The 22,296-nt window shown below is 35.0% G+C and overlaps 3 protein-coding genes and 1 long non-coding RNA gene across 4 annotated transcripts; 2 read left to right on the top strand and 2 right to left on the bottom strand.

Moving 5' to 3' along the window:
* Positions 1–474: 474 nt before the first annotated feature.
* LOC113303422 lies at positions 475–2,221 on the bottom strand. The gene is made up of 2 exons (XR_003337470.1): positions 1,978–2,221; positions 475–799 (listed from the first exon to the last, which is right to left on the bottom strand). It is a non-coding gene; the product is annotated as an uncharacterized LOC113303422 (long non-coding RNA).
* Positions 2,222–5,292: 3,071 nt separating this feature from the next.
* On the top strand, positions 5,293–9,656 carry LOC113305111 (two-component response regulator ORR24-like). The gene is made up of 5 exons (XM_026554214.1): positions 5,293–5,518; positions 7,118–7,273; positions 7,516–7,929; positions 8,059–8,135; positions 8,811–9,656. Exons 1-5 carry the CDS (start codon positions 5,293–5,295, stop codon positions 9,654–9,656), a joined length of 1,719 nt encoding a protein of 572 aa, XP_026409999.1.
* A 1,246-nt stretch (positions 9,657–10,902) lies between these two features.
* Positions 10,903–12,159, top strand: LOC113305110 (stellacyanin-like). Its single transcript, XM_026554213.1, has 3 exons — positions 10,903–11,134; positions 11,242–11,531; positions 12,010–12,159. The coding sequence occupies exons 1-3, from the start codon at positions 10,963–10,965 to the stop codon at positions 12,157–12,159; spliced, it is 612 nt and encodes a 203-aa protein (XP_026409998.1). The 5' UTR covers positions 10,903–10,962.
* A 1,277-nt stretch (positions 12,160–13,436) lies between these two features.
* LOC113306353 lies at positions 13,437–14,269 on the bottom strand. Its single transcript, XM_026555300.1, has one exon. The coding sequence runs from the start codon at positions 14,166–14,168 to the stop codon at positions 13,590–13,592; it is 579 nt and encodes a 192-aa protein (XP_026411085.1). The 5' UTR covers positions 14,169–14,269; the 3' UTR covers positions 13,437–13,589.
* Positions 14,270–22,296: the final 8,027 nt, after the last annotated feature.

Here is a 22,296-nt window from a genome sequence, read left to right as displayed (position 1 = left end):
ATTATAGAGAAGAGCAACGAAATCTACAAATAAAATACAGCCTAAAAGATAGAAGATCGAATCATGATCCACGATAATTGACACAAACATATGACTTTCCATTCCATCCATAGCTAATCAGCTCGTTCTAGCTAAATGATGTCATTATCATTAGTATCATTATCTACATCAGAGCTACCTGTCACTAACAACGAGGTGGAAAGAGTGAGCTAAACAAGCCCAATGGATACTTACACTACTTCAACATAATCATCAAAGTTGAATTTTAAGAATGCAAGTTTTCTTCAAAGATAATAACACAATCCATTCACTGGAGTAAACAAGCCAGTATTCTAAACATCAAAAGAAAACAGCACACGCAAGTAGAATCATGTATATGGAACTACTCCTTCATCGAACAATGTATAATACTTGTGCTAACCACACTCATTAGCTATTGATATCACCAAGACCATGATGACCCACTCTAAGCAATAAAAGCTGAATGTAAGTAGTTATAAAAAGAAGGAGCAGAGTCCTATATACCGCAAAAAGGAAATTCTTATTTCCCACACAATCACAGAGGCGAACAAGCACAAACCAGGTCTTTTCCAAGTGATGGAAAGAGTAATAGAATCTACAGAATTTTCAAGAATGGAAAATAATAATGCATGAATTTGTAAGAGTGCATAAACATAATTTTGTAAAGCCATCAATGGTTACGAAAAAGTAATGCAAGTTCCCACCTCAACTGCTACTCAAACCTCAAACTTCGCAATCCGCCCACTGAATTCAAAGACACCTATTCAAACAGTACAACCTGCACAAAGTAGTGTGGTTAGAACTCACTTCAGTTTCAACCTCTAACACCCTTGTAAGCACGAGGGTCAAAGTTTAAGGGTGCATAAAACATTCATCGTTGATTCAAATTAAGCAACCAATAGCTCTTTAGAAAGACAACAATCTCCTCTATAACCTTCGGTAAGACATCATGAACCAAATCAAACTCTAGCATACCTATAAAAGTCCATAAAGACGCCTACTCACCGCAAATACAAGCAAAAATTCCAGATTTCATAAAGAATACTAAAAAGTATCACAACTTAATCAATTTCCACTCCAAATCAAGCAACCTAAACCTCTACAGATTGACAGTTCTATGTGCTATTATCCCTGTGTAAGAACTAAGGTTAAAACAAGTTTCAAGTGTCAACTCTTCTTAAAAGTATAACTTCCAAAAGTGAAGGGCAGTTGATACACAAGCTGGCATACTTCAAATTGCATAATCTTAACTACAACATCGAATATCATGCTGGAATATTTGTTCAAAAGATAACTAATGCTTATCAGTATAAGTCTTAGGCTAGTTTGTGAAGCATATAAGTCAAAATCATTGTATAGTAGATCTGATTAAGAATATGCATATCTTACATCAATTAGCTCAGAGAATAACACTTAATAACCAGTTGATTCATCTATCAAAGGACCAAATTTCATGAAAAGAATCCATAACTCAGTTCATTACCTAAAGTGCCCTAAAATCGAGCCGAGATGTCGCAGGACAACACACAAATTTCTGATATGATATGGTCTGTTTCATTTCAAACAATGTTCTTATGACATTTGACATTTACTATGACTTATAAGATCAGAACATACTTAACTCCAAACTCCAGCAGAGTTCTATCCTAAACATGAACCAACAACAAGAGATTGAAAAACAAGATAAAAAACAACAACATAAAAGGTTTCAAAAGAAAACCCAAGGTTTTGATGCTCCACAGATTCACAAAATTCGCTAATCTCCCCCTTATTTCGAAGTCCAATACTATCGTGCTTCAGTACCAGGCATAGTTGAAAACAACCCCAATGAAACCCTAGGTTCTTCATGCTCAATTTGGTAGTAAAATTCACAACAGTAGAGTGATTGATTCATTGGAGAAGAAATTATATAAGTTCAATTGATCGGGACAAGGAGAAATAAGGTTGAAATCGTACCTTTAACCATCAAACAAGAACAAAGAAAAACCCTTCTTTGATTACTTCCAAATCTCCATGGAAATCAGTAGATTATAACATGAAATTCATCACTTTGAAACACTCAAGATGAATCAGAATTGGTTACGACTTTTTCTAAGCCTTTCGATGAATTTCTTTTCACAAGAAACTCTCGTCGATTCCCGTCTGTTTTCTCTTACAGTGTCCACATACCAAACTCTCGAACAGATAAGTCTTAAGAGTTTCATCAAACATCATTTCCAAATATACCCCCAACGAGATACAAACGAACACTGTGTCAAGAGTGGAGTTCGCCACGTATCCATTACCTAGTGTTGACTAAGCTAAGGAAATTCAGAAAAACAGAGGTTCTAACACGTCATTAAGCTAGATAAGCACAATCAAAAACAAGTACACCAATAGATCTTTAACATCCTAACAAAAAACTATTACCAAACAAGGCTTAACCAACCTCAGGGTTGGTTTCAGAAAATTTTCAAGCCGCATCATCCCAATTATTACTAAACAAGCCTAGCTAAAATAATAAACGAAGGATAAATCACAGGATCCCTACAATTATGTACTTGGGTCAAGCTAAACATGGATGGTACTGGGCCATGTGTTATCTAGTTTAAACCTGAATTCCGTTTTTTTTTTTTTGTTTTTCTTTTGGGATTTTAATAAAGTGCCACACTTTCAATTTCATGTTTCAAAAAGTGCCACCGTTTTTTTGGGAATTTATTTAGTGCCGCACATTTGACCTTTTCCATCCTGTTTTTTTCATTAAACCGTTAACATCAGTTAGTGCACATCTGGAAATTATTCAGCCTTATAAAAGACGCATAAGCCCTTGAATCATTTTGATGTAGCTGAGTTAAATCGACTCATTGTAGTGAGTCGTTACCATAAGCTGTTCTAAGATGTTTTCTTTGATGTGAGTTCTTCCTGCTCTATTGCAAGCTCCATAACTGCACGAATTGTCCCACTCCACTGGATCCATCCATTTTTTATTTTTTCCTTTGACTCAATCTTCAACAACAATAAATAAAATCGGATTATATAGAGAAGCACCCTTCCTCGTGATTCCAATTTCTCAATCTCACGAGACCAAGAGACCATTTGTTAACATTAATCTCGGTTAGTTTCTTCCATCACGGTAACTTATTGTCTTCCTTTTCTTCCATTGTAAAAAGATGTGACTAAACTGATTCGATAATATTACAATTTCTCATCCAACATTCAATCATGATTCCTCAATCAATCGAGAAAAGCGACTAACCCCTTGACCCGATGATTCATTAACCAATCGAGAATCAGATTCCTACTCATTAACAGATCCAACTTATTGATTATCACATAATGAATCAACTGTCAAGACTAATTGAAGTTCGTAGCAGAAATATTTATATGTATACCTTCGACTGACATAACCGATTTTGAGAGAGATCACAGTCGAGAGATATTGACCGGTTCCAACAAAAAGAAAAAGAAGAATCTCTCGACTGGTTCCAACGAAAAGAAGGAGGGTCTGTCGAGAAGAAGTAGGGAAAGAAAAAGAGGAGGCGCAAAGCTTTATATCTTTAAGGATAACAAAGTAATTTCAACCATTTTTTAATCTCTTCTAATGAGATATTGACTGGTTCCAACGAGATTGACTAATTTGGGTGGGCCTTAACGGAACTTATAACAGTTGTGGCACTTTATATAATTTGAAAAAAACGGTGGCACTTTATTAAACCGGATAATGAAAATAAAAACAACCGTAATTTTTCAATAGAAAAACCCATGAAAAATTAATAAGTGCACACGCGTTGGGTATTTCTTGGCAGATTAACTTTTTCGACAGTCCACCTATAGTACCTCGTACACATAAAAAGTGAAAAAAAGGTTTACCAGAATTGAATTGGAACTTCATGGAAATAAGAAAAAGTTATGACTCGAATCACCTAATCTGAAACCAACAAACAATATGCAGCGCAAGTGTACAATATCCATTTGGTGGATGAAAAGAGCTCTGAGAACCATTTTGAAAATTGCGGGAACCGGGTAAGTAACTGCAACAACAGAAAAGTGGCTAAACTATTTTGGGGCAAGTTTACCGAAGGCTTTCATGACATAAATAGGCATATTGTCACAAAATCCTCCTAAGACTGATCACATACAGATATAGCTCCTGTCAATGTACAAGAAAATGTTATTTATCGGCCCTTCTCACGTTCAACAACTTATTTTCTACTGCTTCGGTAGAAAATTGTATGTCTAATGTCAAGGAAAAGGCTTTTATTACAGCATCCCTAAACATTTGGTAAAAGAAAATCTCATTTCATTAATATGGGGTAGGTAAAGGATGATGATGTATCTCTCAATACACGGTGTAGACGTCACACACCAAGAACTCGCGCAATGACACCGAAATAAAAACGTTCTTGATGATGTGCATGGTTGTGTAAATAAACTACCCAGCATTTGTTAATGAGAGTCCGACATTTTGCTAATGAAGCTTTCAGAATGTGGAACATTGAACACCATTCATGCCTGTGTACAAACCTTATCAATGAGTGCTGGATTTTTTTCATGTTCTGTTTTTCCAGATTGATTGATGGGCAGGCATATTAATCCTTTCTGGAACTATTAATTGGTTTTATTTTCCGACCAAATAAGCACGTTCCTATTTTCTTCTAATCGATAAAAAAATGGAATATGTCTACCAAAACAGGAGTATAAACATAACTTACAAATATCAGTATTGCTAGGGCATATACCAATCTCTATAAAATAAAATGGTAAAAAAGTTTTTCGTGAAAAAATATTAGTGCCCGCCTTTGCAACACTTGTATCCGCTATTAGCAGCCGTGGATACAAAAGCCAAGTGAAACAACATTTCTAAAGGTTTAATGTAAACTAATATATGTACAGCAACGGTGTATATATATATATAGAATAAAATATGGTAGTAATCTTTTCTTTGGAAAAAAAAAGATTAGGCATTTAACAAATGATACAAGTTTTAATTTCATTCTTTAAATGGGCAACATAATTACATTGATACCTTTGAGACTAGCATTAGTCCCATAATAACTACACTTTCACGCTTTTGAAACTGAATTCGTAACAAATTTTGTACATTTCTTCTAACAGGCTGAAATAATTTGACAAGATAATAAACACGGCATCTTGGTGAACTCGCAAACCTCTATTTGCTTCTCTAGATCCCCTATAAAAGCAACTTTTATTGTGAGTTAAAAAACCACAAAGTTTTCTTCCCTTTCCCTAAATACTCCACCATTTCTTTAGATAAATTCAGGAGTACTTGACATGGATGCAATTGATTTTTCTTGTGATAGTGATTTTGATGATCTTGAAGATCTTGATGTGATTCGTAAGAGACTTTCGTTGTCGTTGAACAGTGCTCATAACTCACCCAATACTAGTGATCATATAGAAGATGATGCTCCGGCAGGTCTTCGTGTAATGGTCGTGGATGACAATACTGCATGTCTTTTTATAACTTCCATTATGCTTCAAAAGTTCAATTACGAAGGTAGTGTTTTTGATTTGGTATTTTTTTTTCGTTGTGCCTATTTTTTATTTAAGGGATTGTGATTAGAGAGTTAGTTAATTAGGGTTTGGTAATATCTCAAAGTTATTTGATTTGATGTTTTTTTTTTCTTTTTGAGAAAGTATTTGATTTAATCTTTGTTTTGCATGTATTGTTATTGGTAATTGGATTCTTTTTCATCTTTCCTTTCAATTGTTCACTCTTGGTGTCATTGACCAAACGTTGATCACTAGCTAGTGACTGCAAATTTGTCCTCACGTTTTCTTTCGTTATCGAAGTTGAGCTTGTTCTTTTTCTTTTCATTTATTTTCAATAACTAATAAAAATCTTATAGATTTCAATTTTCATTGAGTATTTATTTCATTTTAGATATCGAGCGAGCATTTTCTTAATAACCTTTATTCTTTTCTTCATTTGTAGATATACCTATGTTATTTTAAACCAGAAAACAAAATTAATAATTTTTGACGCGTTAAGACGCCAGATCAATTAATCTTTTTTAAGAAGTTTTTTCTTTCTTTCTTTTTTCGCATTTTTTGGATAAAATCCTTCAAAAGTTCAGAAATTAAATTGACTCAATTATATAATGTTATATTGAACCGAAAACTAAATCCTACTGTATTTTTTTTATAATTGTTTGATGTCTCTTATTTTTCATTCATTTATAAAGATATTTGTGTATTTTAAAGTAGGAAAAGGAGTTAATGCTAATCTGACGCGTAAAAACATCAAGTTAATTTCCTTAAGAGTTTAGAGGTTGAATTGACTCCGTATAATATTATATGCGAACCCGAAACTAAATCCCGAATTATACACCTCAAACAATATCTAAGGGTTTTTTGTATGAATTTTGATTAATGATGCATATAATTCGAATTTTTTCTTTGGGGTCCAATTTTTTTCCCACTAATAGTAAAATTTCAAGAATATTACAAATCAATTAAATCATCAAATTTTTGTTTTATGAGGAGCATCCAACTTCCTCTCATCAATCCTAAAAAGAAACAAAAATTCTTAGTGTACCGTCCCGATGGACAACACTAAAACAATTACTTTATGTAGTTTTAAAATTGTTTTAAAATTGTTTAGAGGCGGTATGCGTAGAATTACTCAAAAGAAAAGGCAATAAAATTCCACTGTACTACTATGTAGTTTCGGGCTGCAAATTCACTTTATGTAGTTTTTAACTCTTTTGGCTAACAAGCTAAATTAGTTGAAAGAAAGGGGAAAAAAATAAAAAAAAAAACTAAACAAAACTAAAACTAAAATTTTCGTGTATTTTTTTTTTTTTTTTACTTTTTATCATTTTAGGGTAACCAATATAAATAAGAGGCAAAGGGGGAGCTTTATAAATTCAATTAATTTTTATATAGTTTCCGTTATTTTTCCCTCCAAAAAAAATAGAAGTAAATCAAACTTCAATACTTTTAAACTAGGCCTTTGGAAATCGAGTTTTTGTAGTATCAAGATCACTGGATATGTACCTCTAGGCTCTAGTAGAGTGTCAAAGTTGTATTCGTGATAAGAGATTTGATATCCTAAAATTTACAATGGGTAACTTTCAATTGTTTCTACTTTCAGTGACTGGTGTTCGAGGAGGAAGGGAGGCTTTAAAATTGCTCAAAGAGAAGCCCCGTCATTTCGATCTTGTCATAAGTGATCTTCATATGCCAGAAATGAATGGAATTCAATTACTCCGCCGCATAAAGCGGAAATACGCTACCGTGCCCGTGCTCCGTAAGTCTAATTGAAGTGCTATACCTAATCTAATCCTCTTTTATCATCAAAACATTCAAGATAAAATGTCATATCAGTATCCTGTTTTCCCCTCATTGTGTTTTTCATAAAACTACATACATGCATATCTATCGAAATAATTGGTTCATGTTTCTTCACATTCTAGCTAAGCATCGTTGATAGTTTAAATAGTGTTTCTAAAATCATTTTTTTACTGTGTACATGTAAATGTATCTATACAGTTATGTCTGGAGATATAAAAGCCGAAATGGTGACAAGAGCGCTAGAGAACGGTGCTGGTTATTATCTGTACAAGCCTGTGACTTGTTCTGACTTTGAGAAACTATGGCAGCATGTTATTAAAATCAAGGTAGACCCAAAGGGGTACGAAAAAGATATGGAAAGTTTTTGTCAAGATTCACCAAGAGAAAAACAGAAGACTACTAGTAGGGTTCCTGTGTCATCATCATCTGATTATAATGAAGGAAATTCCAGAGCTGAAGTATCAAGGAAGAGGAAGGAACCTTCAAGAGAACACCCAGGGGATGGTAAAAGAACTCGCGCTCGGTCTGCTGCTCCAAAGAAGCGAAGAGTTATCTGGACTGCTGACTTACACAATCACTTCCTTGATGCCATTGAAAAATTAGGCGTCGACAGTAAGACCTTTTCATCATTCTCTATTTTGGAATAGTTAATACAACATTCAAAAAAAAAAAATGATTTTTATCATGCATGTGTATTTTTCTAACACTGATTAACAATGGATCCTTTCTTTTGATGAATAGAGGGTGTGCCAAAGAGAATACTCGAGTATATGAGAATCCCTGGCTTAACTAGAGAAAATGTAGCGAGCCATCTACAGGTTTGCTTACAAGTTATATTTCTAGTTTCGACGATCAAACATGATACGAAAATCTACTTTTTCTTGATCGATATACCGAAATCAATTTTATTTAACACAAAATTATTTTAGTACTTTTAATGAAAGATTTTTAGGCAAGCATGCATGTATTTAAGTTCATACACACGTTGTATCAATTATATATATCAACCACCTCATTGTTTGTTTATGTAGAGTTTAAGAATGTTGGTCATTTTTCAAGTTAATCAGGTAGGATATCCGATGATTCAATAGAATGAATAATAATTACAATAGAATCTATGGTTTGATATGTTCGTAGTTCTATATATGATATATGCATACAGAGAGAGAAGAAGCATCTCATTGATTTACTACAAGGATATCGGATCGATATAATTGCCATTAACAAGTCTTTAATGATTCTTCGTATCGTTCCCGTGAAAGTGATTCATAGGTGTCTCATATATCTAAACATTGTCACAACATTAAACTGTACCTTAAATGAGTAAAAATGAACCTTTTGTGTGGCATTGTGGTGACACGTGCCAGAAAAGGTTCACTGGATTTCTCTCGTGTTTTTATCGGTCGGTATAGCTAGGGGCACTCAAAAATAATGGTAGTACTTAGTACTCATTTTATTTATTTCCTAATTATGTACTTGATTATATTTTCCAGAAATACAGGATATTTGTGAAAAAGCTTGTAGAAAACAACCGATATATCGAGCCAAGTACTGTCAAGTCCTTAGCCAGTAGAGCATTTCACTCTAACTTTGCTACGGATGAGCCTGCGCCGATGAATTTACCACAAAACTTTTCTCAAAGAACACCCAAATACTCATTTGGCTCATTTCAATCGGGATCAGGAGATGGAAATTTTAAGGGTCTCAACACTCAAACCCACACTTCACATCTTAGTGCTTCTATGGTTGCTGCAGGATTTCAACTTGGTCAATCATCGATCACTCCGATGAACAACAACAACAAAGGCTTAATGGCATCGACACAACAACCGAGGCCTACAACTAGTGTTGCTGCTGGAAATGCGTCGTCATTTAATCAGCAAAACATTGTTGACATTGCAAATGGAAACCAGAATACCACCACAATTAGGCCTTCTCGATCGATTTTAAACATGTCAATGGGAGGCGGAAGAAGTGGTAGGGGCACCATGCAACTAGTTCATCAGCAAAATCTAATGAGGTGGAGAAACAATGGCCAAAGTGCTGGACTACTTAATACCAGCACTGGCCCTATCTACGAAAGAGGTAACTTTCAGAGGCAGGATAATAATGCATATGTGGCAAATATGGGAACAACTTCAACCATCGGTTCATCATTCGTTGGTAATTCAGCCCAACCCTCTACCCTCAATTCAACCAACTTTACAGGAATTCAGATTATCAATGACAACACCAACTCTCGTGGAACACTACATATTGGTCCTATGGTTAGTACACCCTCAAATGACAACAACGTAGACAACATGGACTATAGCTTCACTAACATGCCAACATCATAGTGACGGAAGTACCTGGTCTGTTCAAATCCCCCGCCATCAATCATCTTATTCTGTAATGAAGAACCAAACTCAACCCTGATTACCTGAACACCGAACCATCCTCAGTTGCACCAGTGGAAGTTTCTAATCCGACCCTCAACCACCTTGCATGAATACTAATGGTTTTACTGTTCCTCAAGATGAAGCTTCTTTGGAGGTGGCATAATTCCGAATGCAAATCATCAATCCATTTCCCCACAAGAAGAAACTCAAGTACCAACTGTACCGGTGCACCAGCACCATTGGTACAAGAGGCGCAACAACCGGAGCAGGCTGGGAAGACGAAGAAGATCCATTTGAAGGATTATATGATCTATTAAGGAACGATTCTAACTTGGAGCTCACTTCCTCCTTTAATGGAAATGAGGATTTTGCACATTACTTCCAGGATTTCGAGCAATCTAATATTGATCAGGCATGTTTTCTTACACATTCGTGAATATATTCTACATAATAATTTGATTGGTTACTTTCTAGTTTGACAGTAAAGATCTTGTTTTAATAATACTAATCAATGGCTTTCTATATTACTTTGATAAATGTAGGGGCAATATATGGTGGGAAGGATTTTCTCAACCCCGACTTCGATACAAGTGCGTGTGAAGTGAATAATGGTGGCAATGACGGGATATCCCAGTTGTAATTGGTTCAGATATCCATGGAGGTCGATGGCACCACAAGTCATATGCTTATATCAATGATGGATCCCGCTGTGCATTCAGCCGTGGAGAAGCTTTCTAGCTATATTCAGACATCTTAATGGATCCGGCTGTGCATTCAAGATTATAATCTTAGTAGTTATTTCTTGAACCTATTTGTGTTTGTTATCTTAATTTGAACCATTTTATTTAGTCATGTGGTTTGTGTCTGTGACTTCAATATGTGATCAGTTGTTTGCGTGAATGAGTATCTAGGTCGCGTACCTATATAAAGTCAGTATGCTGGTAGTAGACATGCTTAGATTGACCCTTAGTTGATATGAATAGTCCATAACATATCATTGGAGTACAGCCCAATACTAGGCCTATTAATGGATTCACCCGATATAGAAATAACTTCCGTTTTTTGTTCTCTCTAGTTCCTTCTAGGAAGCAGAGTGGTTTATGGAAACAACTTCAAGCACGAACGGGTTTGAAGACAATGCAAAAGCTATAAATAGATGACCCTGATAAGCTAGCCTCCCAAAAACATACAGATTCACAATTCTTTGTCTCTGCCTCCTCTCTCATTAAGTCTTGTTCAATTCATCAACTTAAGCCAAGAAGATATGGGTTTCAGTAGCAAAGCTTTGGTTTTCTTCCTGGTAACTATGATGGCAGCAGCTTCATCAATGGCTGCAACTTATGATGTTGGTGATACTGCTGGTTGGACAATCATGGGAGACGTCAATTACGATGAGTGGGCTTCTTCCAAGACTTTTCACGCTGGAGACACCCTTCGTAAGTTTCTTCTTTATAGTTCTTCTGTCGATTTTTATCTGTTAAGTTTTTTTTTTTTTTTTTCTTTCATCTTTTCTTAATGTAGTATATACGTTTGTTTGTTTTAGGTTTCGTCTACAATCCTGACTGCGACAATGTCTTACAAGTGACGTCTTCAGACTATAAAAACTGTACTAAAACAGCTCCACTCGCCACCTACTGGACAGGGAACGACGCTATTCCAATCATGGGGGATGATGATCACTTCTATTTCATCTGTGGTATCCCTAGTCACTGTAAAACCGGCCAGAAGGTTGAAATTCAAGTTGCTGCCCACGCTCCAGCTATTTCACCACCTTCAGCAACTCCGCCACCACCCTCTAAATCTTCTGCGTCGTTTCTCTCTTGCAGTCTCCTTGTCGGTTTAGTTGGTGCCGCAACTTATCTTATTTTCATGCACTAGTTTTGGTTACAAGTCTTTTTGAGGTTAAATTCTTTAAAACTGTTTACATTAGGGATTTTTATAATTTTTTTCAATTCGGCAATCATGGGATTTTTATGGAATTTATTAATGTTTGATTAAATTGAGTAATTTTAGTAGTTTTATTTTCTTTTCATAAACAAACCAATCAACTGAAAAAAAAATAAATATACAGTATATGAATCTTCAGTCAACTAGGCATCAAAAAGTTCATCCAGAGTACTTACAGAAATCAAGAAATTCAACATAGAACAGAAGTACTAAGATGAATTACTGGGAAAACTAATGATTTTTCAAATATATCAAGCAATATCATGGAACAGATGTGTACTACTGGGAAAGCTAACGAATATCTCTCAAGCTATTTCACCACCAAAAACCTCAGATAACCTAGAGTGTAGCGCAGAAAACTCAGGTCAAAATACTGCTTCCTGCTGTAACACCTATGCTCCACTTCACTTGGATACACAATCTCTGGAGCATAGGTAACACCTATGCTCCACTTGGATGCGCACAATCTCTGGAAATTCTAATGTACACTTCACTTGTAACACCTATGCTTTAGGTCTGCCAGAAAGTTGTCTGAAACTTTAAAGAACCTCTGCAAGGCTTCTTTTTTCAGATCAGCTTGCCTCTGCGGAAGATTACACTTATGTGCGATATGTTTTTCTACCTGAGTCATGAGTGAAACTCAGAACTGTTTCTTCATTCCATATGTCAAGTAGTCTAGATATGTTTTGTGTCTCTCATAAGATGTCACAGTGTTTTCCACTATTTCACCAGATTAGACTCTGATACTTGCTTGAGAACACAACTGTAGCCTGTAGCCTAAACAGAACTCACTTATAAAATTCAAATTTCAACTTAAACTCTGATCTATAACTTATGTTGAAAGAAGCACAAACTGGGATATTCAAAATCTACATAGATACTCCATACCTAACTAGGCTAAGATCATTATAGGTTTGGAATTGTTTCATAGCCCATTACTAGGCTCGCAACGGTTAGAAAGTTCAGAGAAGTTAATCAACCAATTCCACTTTCTTGTAGGAATCTGAACGGTTTTAGAAAACATGTAGTGATTTGGACACCATACAAAAGCCATAAAGATGATCCTATTAAGCTTAGCCTCCCACAAACTTTCAAATCCACTCTTCTTTTGCTCTGCCTCCTCTCATCAAGTGTTGTTCATTTCATCAGTGATTTGCTACCAAAAAGTTTATGCAGTAATGTCAGAATCATAACCATTTCTTCAGTCAAACTATGAACTTTAATTTATTCCTTGTGATTTCAGTATTTCACCAAATTAGACTCTTAACACTTTCATCATAATACAATAGCAGTCTGTAGCCTAAACAGGACTCACTCATAGCATTCGCATTTTAACTTGAACCCTTTTTTTAATTCTGGTCAAGCGCAAAGCTCACGATAACAGCATCTTCAACTACATACTTATGTTGAAAGAAGCAAAAAATAGGTGTTGAGTATCCACTAAACCCCCTATCACCCTACAGGTTTATGTGAACTTCAAAACATGAACATGCACGTTATGCAATTCCACATCTGATCAAGTTAAGAACTTCGTAATGCAAAAGAAGATGTTCACTACTCAGTCATAGATTTCGTGTCATGTCAAAGCAAACGTGTATACCAATGTTTTCTGTACAATAGTTGTGTTAATGTTTCCCAATTCTTTCTAAGTTCACATTTTTTCCTTATTCAAAAATGTCATTGCTTTCCTATTCCCTACCTACAAGCAATCAAATTATAATCATCTTAACTACAAATTCATTACCTCTAAAAAATGCTCGAAACGGCCAAGTTCATAGCATGAGAGGAAGCTAAGACCAACAAAGCAATTATTTCATTAATACACATTTGCTAAAGGAAAAAAAAAAAAAAAAAACAGACACATAAACACAAAGAAACAAAATAAAATTAGGGTTTAGGGTTAAAGAAATTGACCCCAAATTAGAAGATTCCAGCTTGGATTACTCAGGCATGAAACTGATAAATCAACTCCAATGATCTTAACCTTGTTGCTTGTGGATCAAATTCATCTTCAAAACCTTGCACTAATACAACCCCATTATTAGTAGTAGTAGTATTACTATTACAAATCGTATCATTATAATAAATTCTTTGATCAAACCCTTGAATTGATGAAGGAGATGATAAATTCCTTTTCCGTCTTTTATTACTGTGAATCACACAATTCTTCATCCGTTCTTCAACTTTATCAATAATAAATTCAGAATCCTCTTCTTCATCTTCTCCAACTTGCATCGGTTCAACTTCATCATCACCACCACCGCCACCAATGGCTGAAGATACAGAATTTTCTAATTGCGGGGGTTGTTGTAGGAGGTGGGGTTGTTGTGGATGGGAAGAATTGAAATTGAAAAGGAAAGAAGTGAGTTGATTTTGAGTGTTTTGAAGAGACGAATAAATTTGGAAGATTTGTGTTTGTTCTATTGTGTTTGGTAATTGTTTTGCCATTAAGGTTGCTTTTTCTAGTGATGCGATTAGTTCTGTTAATGGTGGTGGTAGAATCTCCACTGGTAATGTCTCCATTACTGCAGACCGGCTGTGTCTTCTTCTCCAGTGGTTTTAGATTTTAGTTCAGTTTAGCTTAGTTATGTTCTGTGCTTCCATCTCACTCTCAAAGTCATTTAACTTTCACTTCGGGACTAGGTAGAGACTAGAGAGTCATTTTACCGGCCGGGGTGGAGCAATATAATCATATGACTATCAGTTTTTAACAGCAAGATAGTGGGACAATTTTATCATGGGATCATACGACAAATTCCATGTCATAATGATAAATTTTGGTTTATAATTTACCATTCAAGTGTGGGTATCCGGTTAATGAATATATAGTTAATCCTGGATCTCCGCTCATTTCAGTTGAGACTGAGATATTCGGACAACTTTGTTTCGGTGAGATTCCCCGTAGAATTTCGGAATGATTTTTCGATCAATTTTTCACAGTATATATATCTATGTATACTTGTTGATGGGGCAAAACGGTTTGCTGGTTTTTTAAGAAGTGAAGAGACGATTACGCGGACGGGGACTCCTCGGCCGAGCAAACTTCTTAACCTCAAACAGATGCACTGCACAGAGATCAATCTGTAGGACTCCGGCCAAACCAAGAAATGGTCGTTCCAGAGTCAATTTGGTCGCAAAGAGGGAAGAGGGTCGATCTGCAGGAGGAAAGCTGAGAAGTGTGTGAGATCAATGGTGATCAAGGATTGTGAATGTGTTGTAGGTTTCTGCAAGTTTCATGAACTGCTGGGTTCAGATGAAAATAAGTTCCAAATGATTGAGTGAATTCTGCTTTGTTAAGAGTTACTGAGAATTCTTGGTTTAGACGAACGTTATTTATCTTGTCCTCAATCATGAATTCAGAGACTTATTTATATTGCCAGAATGTAGACACGTTAATCTCTAGTAAGTGTGAAAGTTGCTCACGTGAAAGAGAGGGAAAGTGGGAAATCGGTTAAACCAGTTCCAGGTCGTGCAGAGACTTGGTTGATTGTCCACCCACTACTTTGCGAACTCCCTCAACTGCTTGCACGACTTACTCACATTTCTCATCGTGGATGAACACACGTGTCGTAGGCTGCCAGACCAAAACCCTAATTACTATCCCCCCATGTGACATGATTGATGTATCACGAACGTGGAGTCTGCAAGGCAGACGTATATTTAATTAGTCAGTTGTTGACTTGATTAGACGATGAGTCTGAGTATTGTTGAATCGAGCATGATTGACGAGTGCTCTATGATTCATGGATTGAACATGTCTGCTGGGACATATATATGTATAGTTCATAGCATGAGTAAATATTTCTCGTCTGAGCGAATATTGCTCGGTTGATGAATCATTAAATATTATAATATTACTGTCTGTCTGAGCAAATATTGCTCATTTGATGGATTACTGAATATTGATAGTTGAATCATTATTGATAGTCTGAGCAAATATTGCTCACATGACCAAATAAAATATTAATTTAAAATATTGGCAGCTGGACCGAGTATTATATAATTATTCAATATGTTGATTGCTGGATCAACATAGACTTATTAGTGCTTTAACTTGCTCAAAATTATAATTTGTAGAACGTTCAGTTCAAAACCCTAATTTCGATCTATTGTTGATCAATTGATGATTTACTGAAAATCGATCACTTAGTGAGAGAGGGACCGGCTACATGGGATGATGGCCAACATGTAACGCCAAGGTGCTCGAGTGAGCATGCACCAAAGTCCTTTGTAGACCAGTAGGTGAAAGGATGATTAAATGTTGGTTTAATCATTTATTAAAAATAGTGCTCGTCTGAACATCAGGCAATAAACCTAATTATGGAGAGACGAGGGACCGACCAAGGGGTATGAGACCGTCCCTTGGTGGTCGTGGGACCAGATTGTGGTCGATTGAACAAGTTCCATGTTGGTTGGAAAGAGTTTGAACCCAATTATGAACTGTAGAAGATTAATTAGGTTAAAATTGTGAAAGAGTGTGGGACCGGATCCTTGCAAGCCTAAGGTCCGACCTTGGTCGGTCAAGGTGGCATACCCGTGTCACCATAGTGTCTGTGTCTCAGTCCTGAGAATTTTGGTATTTTTCGGTACACGTTTAAGCAATATTTTGGATTTTCTGAAGAGTTTGATCTTGACCGAAATTCTCGATTTTGCTCGAATGAGCGAGTAGAACTTTGCTCGTGCGACCAATATTTTGAGAATATTAAAATAATAATATTTTAATATCTGTTGTGAGTAGCCTAGACGGTCATGTAATCATTTGACTTTTTGGCTTTTTGATGGTTTGAGCAATATTTGAGAAAATATGGAAAACTAGGGTTTTTTGCTCAAACGAAGGAGTTTCATGAGATGAAGGAAATAATAATGAAAATACGTGATTATAAGGTGTGGGACCGGTCACCGCTAGGGCATGGCCGTCCGGCTATATGGCTCGGTCTCGAGATACCCTTCCCTATTTTGTACTATTTTTTCATCGTCTGAAGGAAAATATGGAGAAACTAAAAGTTTTGCTCAAACAAGAAAGTTTGCTCGAATGAAGGAGTTTTCATGAGATTAGGAAAAATAATAAAATAAGAAAAAATAAAAAGAGGAGGCGCGGGACCAGCCACAACGGCATGATCTGCAGACCGGTGGGCCCGGTCCCCCTATTGCTCGTTCGTGCATTCAAGTGCCCGTCCGTGCATTATTGCTAAGTACACTCACACCATTTTCTCGGGGCTTACTCGGTGGTGGCACAGATGCCCGATCAGTGATTATTTATTATTAATTCATGGAATTCAGCTGAGAATCAGCCATGAAACAGAGTAATAAAATAAATTGAGTATCTATTTCTAATCCCTGGAATTCAGCTGAGAATCAGCCATGAAACAGAGCAATCAGATATAATGATTATCTATTACTAATCCATGGAATCCAGCTGAGGATCAACCATGGAACAGAGTAATGAGATAAATAGATTGTTTTCTAGGAATTCAGTTGATAAATGACACATTAGAATTAATCTATGAATTGATCTACACTAGCATGTGATATGTCTAGGAGCGGGTTTATTCGAGAATCTAGGTATGAGATGATGGAAGCATCATACTCGTTCTGAATATTGGGGGTGTATAGTCAGGGAACAACAAATAGTATGACTTCCTGAATAATTAGCTTTCTACACTATCATGCAATATGTCTAGGAGCCGTCCAATCATTAAAAGATTCTATACACGTTCTCTCTACATAGTCACGGAACAACAAATAGTGTGACGTCCTGAAGATGTTAGGCTCTATACTAGCATGCAATATGTCTAGGAGCCGCCCAATCATTTTGATTCTATGTAGAGGTGATGATGAAATGTGCAAAGTGTCGAAAGCTCAGCTGAGAAGATTTTCGAGGGACATATTCATCATAGCTTTGAGAGGATGCTTGCTCAGTCACACACGGATCATAAAATATGAGTTTCACATACATTTCTGAAGTCGGGTCAGAAACATACAGTATCATGATTATATGATTTTAGTCCTTGTCGAATACTTATCATTTTATATATATTGTCCCATATTGATTTTGTATAAATATAGTTAATAGGTGCTTATTAAATAAATTACAATATTTGTTTTGAATGATTTTCATTTTGAGTTATACGCTATGTATGTATTATCGGGAAAAAAAAAAAACAGAAAATGTACGCATTGTAAAAGTTTCTGAATGCTTGCTTTCCACTTCTTTTGATATCCTTAAAACATTAGGGTCATTTCCTATTTCTAAACAAAAAATAATATTGCTTATAGAGTAAACACTTTATGTTCTTCTCTCCAGTACGCACACAAATACCAGCACCACCAATTGTTCTTCTTTTATATTTTTTTCCCTCTTTCTCTCAAGCACATCTAAGGAAAGATTACAAGAAAAAATCTAATTTTATCTCGGTGCTGGGATCTCTTCAACATGTATAACTTGCATTGGTTCAACTTCACCATCAGCATCTCCACCACCACCAACCGCCGAGGATATAGAATTTTCAAACCCATCTTCATTACAATCGATTGTTATTCTTTTTTTACTTGAGTATGATTTATGTTTACATAACTTGATTTGTGTTTAAGTTCTCAAATACACGGGTTAGAAAAAACGAATAACGTCAATGACTTTTGTATTGTTAAATTGCAAAGAAGAAATTTTGAGTTCAAGCTAGTACTTGATAATTCTCAAAATATAAATTCAAGCAATGGATGTTCAAAATGGCATCAAGTTACATTCAGGTTCATGAACTATTTGGTAAGTACACGAACTTATTGAATATACTTGATGAATAAATCTCAATTAATTCGCGTACACGAACTTGTCGATTTTGAGATGTTCCTGAATATTCTTTTTTTTCCAACAGTACGAGAAATGATTTATGCAGTTTGCGAACTGGTTGACTTTGAAAGGATCCTGAAGATTTTTTGTATATGAGTACACAAACTGTTTTGTACAGTTCGCGAACTTGTAAATATAAAAAGTTCCTGAACCCCGTGATGAAATTTTCATTCACAAACTGTTTCTACCACTTACCAGTTCATGGACTGATTTTGTCTTTTGAAGTAATTGAATTCCAAATATTTCTTGATGGTTCACGAGCGTAATGAGTTTTTTTTTTGGGCTAACTTTGTGTACGGTTCTAAATGACAATTATGTTTGTGTACATTCCTCTTTGTATTACAAGGATTTATTTTCACATACTTATGGTTACCTTTCTTGGTGTAATTCCTCGCGGAAATGATTCTTTCTTCCCTCAAAGAGTAAATCAAATCTTGTTAATAAAAGTTTGTACCTAAATTTAGATGATTGGAATACTTGATCCTCATAACTATTTTTGCGTGTTGCTTGATTTCCTTGATATAAATCCTTGTCATCATATTTTTTATTAAGAATACCATCTCATGATGATTGTTCCTCAAAAGTTATGCTCTCAACTCTTATTTTCGTAACTTACTATGAGGAGGGAAGTTTTGATGGTGGTGGATACAAATTTATGTATAAACGATTACTTTACTAGTAAAGGTCACCGTGTTGTTCTCTTTGAGAATGAAATAAAATGGGGGAGAGTTCAATTTGAACTTGTGCTTAAACCATATAGCTTTGTGGGTTATAGAATTTTATTAGATAATTGTACCTACAACATCTATCATAGGTGAAATACTAAGTTGTGAAACTTAGTGGAATCATCGGGAAAAAAATTGGTATGAATCTTTATCCTTGATAATCTCTTAAGGCGTAGTTCATTACAATTCCTATTTGAAACAAGTTATGACAAAAAGAGTGAGAATTATTTAGTAGAAAACTACTAAGACAAATGCTTTACTAAGCATTGTCTAAGTGGGATTGACTTAAATGGACGAAGGTAAACTTCAAATCTAGCAAAAAGAGAAATTAAATAATAAGGGGTAGAAAATATTTTCGTAGTATTACTTTGAACTTTTGGTCCAATGAATTTCAAATTAGGAAAAGGTATTATGTATTGGCAATAATAACTTGAATATGCTCATAAGTTGTTATTATGCTATGGATCTTCAACAAGTATAGAGTGAACACATACAACATTAAAGGAATTGAAAATTAAAGAAATCAAGAAGCATAGTAGAATTAGAGCAAAATGTTTTTAAAATTCCATATGTAAAATGGTTTTGTCATTAAAATTGACAAAGCGGGAGACTGTTAGAGCATTGCTCGGTTGAATATACTGGCGTTGGTATGTCAAATAAGTTGTCAAATTTAGATGCCAAAACGCATTTTTAGTTTAGTATACTAAAGTCAGTTTCAGACTTGATTAGGTATAAGAAGTAGAGTATGGAATCAAAGCTATCTATGAAGACTGAAGATTGAAGACTCACGAAGACATCTATGGAGAACTTCATTAAAGGTTAGTAACAAATGCTTGATTTTGTTGTTTATTCTACCTATGTGTCTATGAAAACAAAGTGCTCACTCTTTGGAAAAATTCTTATGACGGCAAATATACTCTTTTATATACACCCGAGGAGTTTTTAAGCTTAAGACTTTAGTGAAAATAACTATTGACCTTGGAAAGATATCCATGTTATAGTGAATGAAAAAACGAAATCAACGAGCCAAGAAATCAATTCCGGTTTATAAAAAAAAGTTACGAGTGATGTACTAAAGTTGAAAAATGTGTGGGCTAAAAGGTTGATTTCGTGAATAGGAAATTGTACACGAATTTTTAACAACCGCTCGCAAAATGAAACCATGAATACGTGAATAAAGATCTGTTTTAGCCAAGTACTTGGTGTTTCCTTTATTAGAAAAGGTGTCTTTAATTTTAAGAAACCCAACCTTGATCATTCATTATAAATAGAGGTTTGATGTAACTACATAAACCATCCCTTTGAAATTTTTGTGTGCATTTCATAAGGTTGTTTTCCACATCAATAGTGAGATTCTATTGTAAAGCATACGTAAGCTATCTTCTTTGATAGTTACGGAGCTTGTATCTAGGTGATTTTCATAAACCCTATATTTGGTAGATCAATATATATTTATATTATTTCTAGATGATCTTGTGGGTTAGAACCAATTAGGTTATGGACTGTTAACCACTAACTATTGATGAGCATCTTCTAATAAGAATTAACGTTCTGCTAGAAAATTTTCAAGAGAATCTTCTAAAGAGAATGTGTTTTGTTAAAATATTTGCAAGATCAATTCCTAAATATAATTAGTATTATGCTAGGAGTTTCGCATGTGCACAAATACAATCAGGACAGGTATTACATCTAGTCTAAAATCTACTAGTAGATAATAGGTGTAACAACTTAAATCATTGTGTGTTGAATCGAGACTAGGTCCTGGTGTTTTTCCTACAAGATTTTAGTTTTATCATTAACAAAAAAAAATGGTTTTTGTATTTTTTATTTTTCGCACTATATTGTTATCTTTATAAATGAAATATCACAAGTTGTACGTCGTTCAACATATATAATATTAACTCAACTGTAAAGAATCTACAAGACTCGTTCTTTTTGAATTCGTGTCTTGAAATATAGATTACAGGACTTGTTCTTGTTGGAATTCGTTTCGTGAACATTTCAGATACATACTAGGTTTACCTTGTTAAAACTATCTTGTATGCAGTTTTGTAATCGAACGTATGGATTGTACAAGGATTGTCCATATAGGTTCTCGAACGAAAAAGTTTATGGTGTACTATTTAACCCTTCTTTTTCAAATATAACTCGTACATCTTGAGATTTATAATCTTTCATGACGCTTCCGGTTATCGTGTGAACTTCAACTACATTCAGTAAATGGAACCATTGAAAAATGTTTGTGAATACTATTTGGGCATTGGATGCCTTTCATACTTGTTGAATGAGATTAGAAAGATGGCTAGAGTAAATGACCAAATCGCATGGAATATGGATCTATTGAAGGTAATTCCATTAGTGTATTTATTATATTTTTTTTTATCTTTACTCTTTGCTTTTGTCACCTATAATCCCATGTTAACATAGGTGTAAATATACTTGCACTTCCCAAGGCTTGCAGAAAAGGCACAAGTGAACTATGATTGAGACGAAGCTTTCATAAGAAGTTGATACTCCTTCAATGGTAATACGAAGAGTTTAAAAATCAATTTCTATATGTGAGAAAATAATTCGACGACTTGATGATAGGAGATGTTGACTTTGACTCTTACAATCAAGAAGTATCGGAATAAAAGATGTTATGATACAAGTAACAACTGTATTATGGATCTTTGTTTCACCTTTATGGATATATATTATACAATACGAAGAGAGAGACACGACAATACAATAGTGTATAATAGATCCGCAAAAAATATTTTCATCACAAGTGTGTGTTGAACAAGACTGTATGTAAGTCCCGTAATGACATAATTGTGGTTCTTTACGATCTTGTACAATCATCCCATGATTAGGAAGAAAGGGATACATCCCTAATAGGCTTGGGTAGGTCGCTAAACTCAGATGATGAGGTGTCTCCAGATTATATAGCATGGTACTAACGTCTCGAATACTCATATGAAATGAAAAGACGAGAGAGTTCTCATTAAGTACCAAAAGATATCTTTCGATGTTTTGGTACATATTTTAAGTCTTTTATGGTTTTTTAAGGTTTAGGCATGATTTGTAAGTAGAGAGT

This window comes from Papaver somniferum, chromosome 8 (assembly GCF_003573695.1).
Source record: "Papaver somniferum cultivar HN1 chromosome 8, ASM357369v1, whole genome shotgun sequence".
Classification (NCBI taxonomy): domain Eukaryota; kingdom Viridiplantae; phylum Streptophyta; class Magnoliopsida; order Ranunculales; family Papaveraceae; genus Papaver; species Papaver somniferum.
This window is presented reverse-complemented; position numbering and strand designations above follow the sequence as displayed.